Genomic DNA, 12,944 nt, shown 5'->3' with positions numbered 1-12,944 from the left:
TTCAACATTTTAAAGACAATGAACAGTCAATTTTCTCAATTTTGTTGCTTTTATTGTGGGTTACAACTTGGATGGGGAAAAGGGAAATATGAGATGCCCATGATACAGCACATTCTTGAAATTACTTGTGGCCTTGGCCTTGTATCTTTGTATTTCTGTGGATTAACTGCTTTACTGACTGTTTCTGCTTTTCTTTGTGTAAATCCTTTACTGACTGAGTTACACGCTTCACTTCCAATGGAACAAGAAGAACCATTTCCTACTTGTAGACTAGAATGATGTTGTCTTCATGAATCAAAGAGCCAGAGCTGCACACAGCTGCTCCCTCCAGCCTCCATAAATCTAACATTCACCCAGTCTTTGGAAGGCATTACCAATGTGCAAACCAGGCCAGAGATGACACGGCATCTCCCCCCCCGATGACCTGACACATGGCAATAAACAGACTACTGATTCCAGCCAGTCCATCACTAACAATGCTGTGTTCCCCGGCCACAGCATTCTACACTGCTCTGACAAGTTTCTCTTCTTCTGTTACACTGACCTTCTCCTCCAGAACAGTTCTGTGTCCCTGGTCACAGAATGCTGCTCCACTCTCCTCCGCTTGACTGCTATTTCCTTTGCTTAATCTTCTTTACATCAAAGTCCTGTGTTCCCCGGTCACAGCAGCCTGATGCCTCCTTAAAGATGAAGATCCTTATCTTTAGCTCCATCCCAGCGGTTCCTCCATCCCTCCTCCGTATCCACCGCTTCCCCACGTGGGGACGCATGGAACAGCACCTCAACACTCCATGCTGTCTTTCTGCTCCGCAGAGCTCCTCTCTGGAAGCATGTGGCGTCAGCTTATATGAGAGGCCTGCCCCCTGCCAATGCAAGTTAATGATTGGTCAGGGCTCCTCACATGAGCTGCCTGCCACTCAGGTCTCAAGTCCAACTTCCCTTCCAGAATAATCCATCTGAAAGCAGAGAAGGCATCTCTGAGCCAAAGTACAGGTGGCGACAACCCCCCACTACACTGATCACTCCCAGTCCCAAATCACAACAACCAGGCCCAGCCTAAAGTATAGGCCTGGTTAAATTTGCCTGCACTTGGGCCCTGCAGCTAGAAAAATACTACTCTAGCACCTACCTTTAGGTAGAGGGTGCTACAGATATATGTCCCCCAGGGCAGTACCCAGGCACCTATCTCCCTTTTATGGCCAATTACTTACATATAACCTTCAAAATGGGGACTTTTGATTTTTCATGTTCAGGTCCCATAGACTTTAATAGGGTTTGCGGCTCGGGCTGATCTTATTCCCTGTTTGGGAGTTCTGGTGGGAACCGAACTGGGGGGGTGTTCAGCCATCACTAATGACGACAAGTTAGGAGAGTATTCCTGCCCCCTCTGAGGGGGAAGGGCAGAATTTCTTGATGTCCCCCTCAGGAATAACACATAGAACCCCCGATTACCTCATCATCGGCGGTGATGTCATGGGATGGAAGCCGGGAAATTGGATCCATTCTTGGACAGTTCTGTGGAGAGGGAAGAGATGATCGGTATTAGTAAAGTGACGGATCAGTCAGAAGATGGCGGCAGACGACCCCACAGACATGACGGGTCTAGTTATAGAAAATGTGTACAGATATTCGTCCTGAGAAACTTCATGTACATTCGTTCTGGGAGAATTAACCAACTGTTGATGGATTGATGATGATGATTCCATATGATTATTATCACCATCACCAGTCTATGTGATTATTATCCTGTGGCTCATCTATGTAATTGTAATCCAATAAAAATGGCCAAACATCGGTCGTGTTTTTTTTGATCGGCCAGCCGGCTAATTAAAAAAAAGAAAGGAACAGATTCCTCCGTCCACAAAATACTTTATGGAATAAAAGTGGGCGGAGCTCCAGAGTTCTCGCTCTTTCTGCTGCTTCTGGATCATCACAAAGTGTTTCTTCTCCAGAAAAAGAACGTTCAGTTTCTTCACTGAATTCTCCGTACTTTTATTTCATGCATAATACTTTTATATACATTTCATAATCTATTAGCACTCATTCCATCTGCAGGTGAGAGGCGGCGCCCACTGATTTATGTTATTAATAATCATAAGAACATTCGTTCCAAAGAGAAAACACCTGAAGAACGTTCGATTTTTCCCCATCCTCCCACCCGCTGGATCCCTCGTACAGAACGAATGTACATGGAGTAGTGCTGGACGAATAGTTCTGGAGATTATTTTATAAATAGACCCCAAAGTGTCACCTCCATTCCCGTACCTTGCAAGGCCCCATTATTGGCCATTGGCAGCACGGGAGTTTTGTGGTGGTCTCCATTATGAGGCTCTCGCTGGGTTTTGCTGGGACTGTCAGATCTCCGGAATCCATCGACTTCTTCTACAGAATAAAACACAGATTTATCATTCGGTGATGACAAGGACCGGGCAGGACCAGCTTTTCTTCTACAATGGGAAACAACACTTGTAAAGCAAAACCGCATTTTATTACAGAGCAAGACCTCCATCCCCTCCCCCCTCCAGGGATACATATAGTCGATCGTTATTTTATATAGAATGATGTCCCTGTCACCTTTGTGTCTCACAATTTGAACACTACTTACATGGCTCTGAACACGATCGTGTGCACATTCCCACCGCTACCATCGACCCGAGCCGTACTCTATCATGGCTCAGTGGGCCATCATTTTTGTATAATTATGCTATGGTTCCCATGTACGCAGATCTGCTTGCTAGGAGCGCTAATGCGATCGCCATGAGGTGGCCAATCTCTTGGTGAGGCATACATGAACATCACTAAAAGAGCAAACAGATCTGTTGTGTCCACGGGATGGTTTCCGCAGCCAATGGTCTTCCACCAACGTCTATGTGCGAATACCCTCACATGAACGTATTACAGGAAAACTGACACCGGGGGACATCTGACAGCATACATGAATAAAAATTTCCACAACACTATGCAGAGCGGCTCCAGATTCTGTCTGCTCCAGGGGGGGACTCTGATCGGGACCATAATGTAAGGTGGGACTCTGATGCTGACCCTGATGTAAGGGGAGGGGGGACTCTGATCGGGACCCCGATGTAAGGGGAGGGGGGACTCTGATCGGGACTGTAAGAGTCCAGGGCTTACTACGCATGCACCAATGGTGCATGGCCACAAGAGGAAATCCGTGCCAACTGAGCATGCGCCAAAGACGCCTCAGTGCGCCAATCGCACCTGCGCAGAAGACCTGATGGAAAAAGGCAGGAAAATGCCCAGGAGGCGCACAGGAAGTGACCTCAACCTGATGGAAAAAGGCGGGAAAATGCCCAGGAGGCGCACAGGAAGTGACCTCAACCTGATGGAAAAAGGCGGGAAAATGCCCAGGAGGCGCACAGGAAGTGACCTCAACCTGATGGAAAAAGGCAGGAAAATGCCCAGGAGATGCACAGGAAGTGACCTCAAACTTCCCTATATAAGCCCAGCCCAGACACTGCCAAATTGCTGGATTAATTGCTGCTTGCCATTGACCTCGGATTTGTACCTTGACCATTCTACTTCTTCATCACTAATGACGACAAGTTGGGAGAGTAAGGCCGGCCATAGACGGAGCAAATTTCTTTCCTGCAACCCCGTCGCATCACATCACCAACCCTCCCCACTCAGCACATTGAATTTGAATATGACTTCCTCAGGAGAGATGTCTATGCTGCCATCTGGGCAACTTTATATCACCCCAAAAAAATGTCTCCCCCTTCCATTCACAATTAATCCTTCAATCTCCCAACATCATCGAATACCTCCAGTGGAAGAAACCTTACAATCAATTTGTATGGCAATTGCAACTTACCACCAACTTCATGCTAGGCACCCTGTGATTGGAGGAGGGGGTGGATACACAACACAATCTCCCCTACTCCAATCACAGAACGCCTTGCCCTTGCTGGAAATAATCTAAGATGTTTACTGAATGGAGGAGCTGGAGTGCGAGTGATCGGCCGTGGTCTGAGTGCTCTCACCATCATCAGATGTTTAGAACTTGCTGCACTGTACGGGGGGTGAGTTGCACATAACACCGCCGTCTGGACACACGGGACACACTCGCTTAGTGTGGTTGTATTTTAACAATGGATGGGTCAAATTATCAGCTTTAAACACCTGGAGAAGACGGCTAACACCCACAAGAGTCAGTAAATGACCGAACACAAAAGGATCAGGTAGAACAGCCCTCAAAAATTCCACTCGCCCGCTCGCATTTTGCGAGTGGATTTTGAGGGCTGGTGAGAAGGGCTGCCTGGGAGCGGGGGGGGGGCGAGCTCCGCCGATCACAAAGGGAAATAGAGGAGAGCCGTCAGCTAGATGATCAGAGCAGGGAACATCACAGCTTTCATTTCAATAGCTGTGTGTTCCCCCGCCGTGCGCCGTCACATAAGCCCCTCCTCTTTTTCCAGGACTATGATAGACAGATCACCCGTCCAATCCTAGGACTGGTGACATGTGTCAAAGTTCCCTGGACAAGCTGCATTGGCGGACACAGATAAAGTTGTTAATATTTTTATAACTTAGCTCTGCATAAAACATTTAAGTGTCATTTTGTGAGGGCGGGTTTAGGGGCCAGTTTAAGGGTGGGATTAGGGGCGGGGCGGGGCAGGGTAGGGGTTGGGCGGAGCAACTGGTGGCAAGTAACCCTTGAGGTCTGGCTAGTAGCTCAGGACTTGAAATTTTGAGCCCTGTGCAAGAAAACAATATTACAATATGGGACAGGAAGTGAAGGGAAATCTCCTGCCAGGGGTCACACCCCCCTCAGTGTTGTACAGGAAGTAGTAGGTAGGGATGTATAAAGGGGTCAGTCTACTAGACAATGAAATATCACTCTGAGGGGGAGGGGGCAGAATTTCCTGATGTCACCCCCCCGGAAATAACACATAGAACCCCCGATTACCTCATCATCGGTGGTGATGTTATTGACTGATTCTGTTCCTGAACCCATTCCTGGACATTTCTGTGGAGAGGGAAGAGATGATCGGTATTAGTAAAGTGACGGATCTGTCAGAAGATGGCGGCAGACGACCCCACAGACATGACGGGTCTATTTATAGAAAATGTGTACAGATATTCGTCCTGAGAAACTTCATGTACATTCGTTCTGGGAGAATTAACCAAATGTTGATGGATTGATGATGATGATGATTCCATATGATTATTATCACCATCACCAGTCTATGGGATTATTATCCTGTGGCTCATCTATCAAATTGTAATCCAATAAAGATGGCCAAAGATCGGTCGTGTTTTTTTTGATCGGCCAGCCGGCTGATTAAATAAAAAGAAAGGAACAGATTCCTCCGTCCACAAAATACTTTATGGAATAAAAGTGGGCGGAGCTCCAGAGTTCTCGCTCTTTCTGCTGATTCTGGATCATCACAAAGTGTTTCTTCTCCAGAAAAAGAACGTTCAGTTTCTTCACTGAATTCTCCGTACTTTTATTTCATGCATAATACTTTTATATACATTTCATAATCTATTAGCGCTCATTCCATCTGCAGGCAAGAGGCGGCGCCCGCTGATTTATGTTATTAATAATCATAAGAATATTCGTTCCAAAGAGAAAACACCTGAAGAACGTTCGATTTTTCCCCATCCTCCCACCCGCTGGATCCCTCGTACAGAACGAATGTACATGGAGTAGTGCTGGACGAATAGTTCTGGAGATTCTTTTATAAATAGACCCCAAAGTGTCACCTCCATTCCCGTACCTTGCAAGGCATTATTAATGGCCATCGGCAGCACCGGAGTGAGGTGGTCTCCATTATGAGGCTCTCGCTGGGTTCTGCTGGGACTGTCAGATCTCCGGAATCCATCGACTTCTTCTACAGAATAAAACACAGATTTATCATTCGGTGATGACAAGGAACGGGCAGGACCGGCTTTTCTTCTACAATGGGAAACAACACTTGTTAAGGAAAGCTGCATTTTATTACAGAGCAAAACCTCCATCCCCTCCCCCCTCCAGGAATACATATAGTCGATCGTTATCTTGTATCCAATGATGTTCCTGTCACCTGTGCGGCGCGGTGATCACCGCACACACATGGGCGGGTCTGATGACAGGACGGGAGGGCTGGGGGTCATAGGGAGTAATGACCAGTATGCTAAGACCCCTCCTTCAGTATGGCTCCTGTACCCGCCTCCAGGGGGCGCAATGAACACATTGAGGGAAATCTACTAAGAGTGGAGAAGCCAAAATCCAGAACAACCAATCAACTTCTAGCTTTCATTTTAAAGCTAAACTGAACAAGCTGAAGCTAAAGGCTGATTGGCTACTATTGTTGGGGATTAAATAAAGCTTCCCCTATAAGCTAAGAATTCTGTGCGCTAATAAGCACAATCATAGCTCTCTTGTATAATGCCGGGAAAGCGCGCTTGTATATCTCCAAGTAACACAAACAGACGCTGGTATCACGTTGAGCTTAGCAGAATCCTCCATAGAATGCTCTACTGCTTTTATTTCTACTATAAACATGAATAACAAAAGAAGGTGGTGGCTTCAGAATCAGCCAATCAGACACTTGTATTCTTTCAAAAGAACCAATCACACACGTGTTTGTAATTAAATAGAATTCCAGCAGTGACGTGTGCAGACGGTCGTGTGCAGAGCCATGCGGTCAGCTTATTGTGAGACACTTTGTGTCTCACAATTTGAAAACTACTTACATGGCTCTGAACACGATCGTGTGCACATTCCCACCGCTACCATCGACCCGAGCCGTTCTCTACCATGGCTCAGTGGGCCATCATTTTGTATGCTTATGCTATGGTTCCCATGTATGCAGATCTGCTTGCTAGGAGTGTTAATGCGATCGCCATGAGGTGGCCAGTCTCTTGGTGAGGCATACATGAACATCACTAAAAGAGCAAACAGATCTGTTGTGTCCATGGGATGGTTTCCGCAGCCAATGGTCTTCCACCAACGTCTGTATGGGTGAATACGCTCGCATGCACGTGTTACAGGAAAACTGACACTGGGGGACATCTGACAACATACATGAATAAAAAAATTCCACAACACTATGCAGAGCGGCTCCAGATTCTGTCTGTTCCAGGGGGGACTCTGATTGGGACCCTAATATAAGGTGGGACTCTGATGGGGACCCTGATGTAAGGGGAGGGGGGACTCTGATCGGGACTGTAAGAGTCCAGGACTTACTAAGCATGCCCCAAAGACGCCTCAGTGCGCCAACAAGCACCTGCGAAGAAGACCTGATGGAAAAAGGCAGGAAAATGCCCAGGAGGCGCACAGGAAGTGATCTCAACCTGATGGAAAAAGACAGGAAAATGCCCAGGAGGCGCACAGGAAGTGATCTCAACCTGATGGAAAAAGGCAGGAAAATGCCCAGGAGGCGCACAGGAAGTGACTTCAACCTGATGGAAAAAGGCAGGAAAATGCCCAGGAGGCGCCCAGGAAGTGACCTCAAACTTCCCTATATAAGCCCAGCCCAGACACTGCAAATTGCTGGATTATCTTCAGCCCCCCCTTGTTCCTGTGCTAGTGTGTGATCTGTCTGAACTTGTTGTGTCCTTGAAATCTATTTGACTACTCTTGATTGCTGCTTGCCATTGACCTCAGCTTTTGTACCTTAACCATTCTACTTCTTTGTCCCTTTTGTACTTAGCTGCCAGATTGGAACCGACCCCGGCTTGGATCTCGACCATTCTTCTTCCGATTAACCCTTTTATACTTCGTTGCCAAACTGGATTTGACCTCAGCTCGGATCTCGGACTGTCACGGAACGTCCCACACTCCGCTTGAGTGCTTCCGTCATATACCGCTTCCTAAGTTCTGGAACACGAGTCCAATGGATCTGGCCATAGGAACCCCAAGAACTAGACAACACCAGTCTTGGAGTACATCAGAACTGTCTTTATTTTGAGATCTCACAGACCTTTATACAGCAGGGATGACTCAAAGCTAACCTAATTAACATGACCTAATTTACTACAAAATGTACCCAGACCAGATGACAGTCTTGTGGGCACCGAGCTTCACACATTAATACAATTAACAATACAAACAACAATCTCCCCCCTCCTCAGCCTAGACCATTCGTCTATTAGCCAGGGCTGGTGGCTAATGTGATCAGCTCTCTCAATTAACATAAACACATGTTGATAACACCAGCATCTCCTCACAGGATGTGTCCCAGCAGAATGAATCAGTCTTATCAGCAGGGGGCTGCTGGAGGAATCCCCCCTCCCTCTTCAGGGACACAAATATACAGTAAGGAGTCCCCATACAATATATACATGACTGAGTCCGATTAATACAGTTCAGACTGGATTTCTCATTCACCTCAAATGCTAGGGCCCATAATCGGTGGGCAACAGGCTTGCACACAGTCCTCTCCAACAGCCTCCGCTCTGGCCATGCCCGTGACATTTCTCCCCTTTCGGCAGGAGACTAACACAGGAGGAGACCCCAGACGGGTTGACTCCGAAGTTAGTAAACAGCTCCAGTCCTCTACTGCCTGTACCCACACAGTACCCCAAACAAATCATCCCAAACAGTGCATTACTCACCCAGCCATCCTCTGCCTCTCTCAGAGAACATATCTGCCGCTGGAGAGAAGACAGGGTGACTGGGCTCACTCTGTCATGCTGTTGGGGATCTGGGCCCACTGCCCAGCATCCCTGGGGTATACAGGTGGAGACTGAAGTCCCATCCACCTTCACAGGAAATCCATGCTCTGTTAGTTGAGGGCAGAGTCCAGCAGTCCTCAGCCCTGTTGCCAGCCCTTCTGCTGGAAACCCCACACCATCTGTTCCGGCTAACTGTTGGAGAGGGAGGCCGACTGCCCCGCCTCCCTGGAACTCTGTAGTTGTTGCCGGTGCTGGGCAGAGGTTGGTAGCACTCTGCCCTGTTGCCAGCACTTCTGCTGGGGACTCCACATCCTCTGCTCCGGCTAACTGTTGGGGCAGGCAGCTGGCTTCCTCCACTCCCAAACTGTGTAGCTGCCATTGGGGAGGTGAGCCGGCTGCTTCCTTTTCCATTCCCTCATCTGGCTGCTGGGACGACATGTCGATGGTACTGTCTCCCAGGTACACGGATCTTTGCTGGGGAGGAAAGCCCACTTCCTCCACCCTGGCCAACTGTTGGGGAGGGACAACACACACCTCCTCTCCCTTCTCCCCCTGTATCTGCTGCTGGGAAGTGATTGCCATCTTCTCACCCTGAGCCTCCACAATTGCTGCAGGTGTGGGGCAGAGGTCTTGGACCCTCTGTCCGGTTGCCAGCACTTCTGCTGGGGGTTTGCTAGGTGGTTCCTCCTCTACAGAAATGTCTATTAAATCCCCAGTCTCTGGAAGTGGTAAAAGTGTGGGACAGAGGTCTTGGACCCTCTGTTCAGTTACCAGATCTTCAGCTGGAGAAGTTTGTTTTAACTCCATAGATGCTGCTGGCAGAAAATCACATGTCCCTGTCAGTGTTGTGGGAGAAAGGCCGACTACCTCTTCTCTCAGGAAGGCCGAAGCCACTGTTGGTGCTGGGCAGAACACAGTGAACTTTGGCCCTGATAGCAGCTCTTCTGCTGGAGGCTCATCAGGTTGTTCTTCCTCAGCAGAAAAGTCTATCAAATCCCATGTCTCTGCAACTGATGTCGGGGAATAGGGGTTCACCATCTCCTGTCCATGGAACCCAGAAGATGTTATCATTTCTGGACAGAGGTTAGCAGAGCTCTGCCCTGTTGTCAGCACTTCAGGTTTGGGGACGGCAATCTCCGGATTTTCCACTGCCGATTCTCTGGCATGCTGCTGAACTTGTTCTAGCAGTTTCCTGTATGCCCTTTCCAGATGCTGCTCCTTCCTTAGCAAATGGTCCAGATCAGGTTTGAGCTCTGAGACCCCTGCAAGACCGAGCATAGACTCTCTAGAGTCTCTCATGTCCTCAAGGTCAGGTTCCCCTTCATCGCCAAACATAAAAAGATCTGTAAGGTTCTCCCACAGCAATCCAGGGCCGCCAAAGTCATATCCCTCCGGAGAGCATTCTGTTGTCTCCCCTAAATATCCCTCCTCTGCGTGCCATTGCAGAGCCCGATATCGATTGTCCAGCTCTATCTCCTGCTGGACCAACCTGTCCAACTCAGTCACCCATTGCTCCTGGGGCTGCTCTCCCAGGAATGCCATCCGCAATGCCCGTTGGTCACTGGCCCGTTGCTCTTGGGTTGGAAAGCACTTGCCCTGTTTTATACCAGCGAGACGGAGGGCTGCAATCCAGAGCTCCACCCGAATCAGCTGCCTGAGCTCCAGGTATTCATCCTCAGACACAGTCCTGGTGTACGTTGAAAGGATGATCCGCAGCAGCCCCGGGAATTCTGATGCCAGGTCCATATCTCCGCTGGGGTGACTGAAGTCTGCTATGCTGATCTTGGATCCAGTTGGAGGTTTGGATGTCCCAGACTTCAGACTTCAGGAAGCTTTCCCGCTGCTTGCCACCAATGTCACGGAACGTCCCACACTCCGCTTGAGTGCTTCCGTCATATACCGCTTCCTAAGTTCTGGAACACGAGTCCAATGGATCTGGCCATAGGAACCCCAAGAACTAGACAACACCAGTCTTGGAGTACATCAGAACTGTCTTTATTTTGAGATCTCACAGACCTTTATACAGCAGGGATGACTCAAAGCTAACCTAATTAACATGACCTAATTTACTACAAAATGTACCCAGACCAGATGACAGTCTTGTGGGCACCGAGCTTCACACATTAATACAATTAACAATACAAACAACAATCTCCCCCCTCCTCAGCCTAGACCATTCGTCTATTAGCCAGGGCTGGTGGCTAATGTGATCAGCTCTCTCAATTAACATAAACACATGTTGATAACACCAGCATCTCCTCACAGGATGTGTCCCAGCAGAATGAATCAGTCTTATCAGCAGGGGGCTGCTGGAGGAATCCCCCCTCCCTCTTCAGGGACACAAATATACAGTAAGGAGTCCCCATACAATATATACATGACTGAGTCCGATTAATACAGTTCAGACTGGATTTCTCATTCACCTCAAATGCTAGGGCCCATAATCGGTGGGCAACAGGCTTGCACACAGTCCTCTCCAACAGCCTCCGCTCTGGCCATGCCCGTGACACAGACTAAGGCTTGCACAGTGCTCTGCACCCCTGGCACCCGTGCCACTCGGTGTCCACCAAGTCTCTGTCTCGATCTCCAGAGGCTTCAAGGACCTGAGGTGCAAGGGAGGCCTCCCCACTACTTCGGTCTCATCTCAGGTACGTGGCCCACGTGACAGAATATTCAAGCCATGTCTGAGACTGAGGGGAGTGCTTCCGCCTTCGAGGCCCTGTGCCAACAAGTTGCCTCTGTGTCTCAGGCCCTGACGTCCATACAAGAGTGGTACTTTTAACTGGAAGGTCGGCTGACTGCAATGGCCAATACCTCAGTTCTGAGCCCTGCAGAACCACCTGTTATAGCTATGGAGCAGCCCATCTCTACTACAGCTCCTGAACCATGGGTTCCTTTGTCAGAAAGCTTTTCAAGGGTTCACCACAAGTTCAGGAACTCCTGTCGGCTTTACTTTACCTTACAGCCTAGGACCTTCTCTTCAGAGGATACATTGGAACCCACAATTCAGTTGGCTATCCAGCTTGATCGTAGACTCAGAGAATGTCGCAGGGAACGATCCGGTATGGCCCGTCCCACATGGATGCTCCCACGAGTACCCATGGCTCCACACCAGAGACCACCCTGAGACCCACGTATCAACCCCAATTCATGACGCAGAATCGAGGCAACTTGGCTTAGTTCGTGCACCCCTCACACCCGAAGAGCGACAACGCCGTCGCCTGAACAATCTATGCCTGTATTGTAGAGGACACTTTCTTCAGGGATGTCCCATTAGGCCAAGTAAGTGGATCGAACCCACATTTGTTTCGCCGTACGTTGTTAAATCCTCGCATCTCACTCTCTGCCTCTTTTTACAGATACCGGTACCGATAATCCGAGTAGCAGCCATTATTGGCTCTGGGGCTTGCAGCTGCTTTATTGACATCCATTTCTCCAAAAAGTATGGAATCCCACTATGCAAGAGGCCCCAGCCATTTACCGTTCATCTGGCAGAGGCTCCACATCAACCTCGGGTCCAATAACCCATGAGACCACCCTCATATTGGCCACCACCAAAGCAGACCATTGGCAAGATCTTCAGCTGGACATGATTTCTTCCCCCATTTTTCCGGTTATTTTGGGGTTACCGTGGCTTCGACAGCACCAGCCACAGATTGATTGGTCCACTGAAGTTTTGTCTTTTCGCTCACCCTATTGCTTACACCACTGTTTCCCACAACGAGCCTGTTTGACAGTTCATCCCCTTTCCACAGATGACAACAATCTTCTCCCCCAGGTTTACAGAGACTTCCTGGACGTCTTCGACAAGAAGGGGGCTGAATCCCTACCGCCTCACTGGCCGTATGATTGCCCCATTGAGCTTCTTCCTGGTTCTGCAATACCATTTGGGAGGATCTTCCCACTCTCTGAGCCTGAATTAGATTTCCTCCGAAAATACATTGATGACAATCTTAGGGAAGGGTTCATCCGGCCCTCTACCTCTCCTGCTGGCACTGGACTCTTCTTTCTGGAAAACAAGGACCATTCTTTAAGACCATGTATCGACTATAGAGAAAAGAACAGTATCACAATCAAGAATCGATACCTGTTGCCTCTAGTCCCTGAGCTCGTTCAGAGGTTCCGCACCGCCAAGGTCTTCTCTAAATTGGACCTACGGGGGGCCCACAATTTAATATAGATAAGAGAGGGCGATGAATGGAAAACGGCCTTTTGTACTAGGTTTGGCCATTTTGAGTATCTGGTCATGCCATTTGGGCTGTGTAACGCCCAAGCAACTTTCCAACACTTGGTGAACAACATCTTTCGGGATTTTCTTGACCTTT

At 48.7% G+C, this 12,944-nt stretch overlaps 1 protein-coding gene across 1 annotated transcript in view; it reads right to left on the bottom strand.

The window, feature by feature from the left end:
- The window catches only part of LOC141145678 (uncharacterized), a 703,163-nt gene that overhangs the window by 382,868 nt on the left and 307,351 nt on the right, over window positions 1–12,944 (bottom strand). Inside the window, exon 5 of the mRNA XM_073632527.1 lies at window positions 1,453–1,515. Within this exon, the coding sequence (XP_073488628.1) occupies window positions 1,453–1,515 (63 nt within the window). The remainder of the gene's footprint in view (window positions 1–1,452; window positions 1,516–12,944) is intronic.

The sequence above is a fragment of the Aquarana catesbeiana genome, linkage group LG05 (assembly GCF_042186555.1).
Source record: "Aquarana catesbeiana isolate 2022-GZ linkage group LG05, ASM4218655v1, whole genome shotgun sequence".
NCBI lineage: Eukaryota > Metazoa > Chordata > Amphibia > Anura > Ranidae > Aquarana > Aquarana catesbeiana.
Note: the sequence above shows the minus strand (reverse complement) of the source record. Positions and strands in the feature narration are given on the sequence as shown.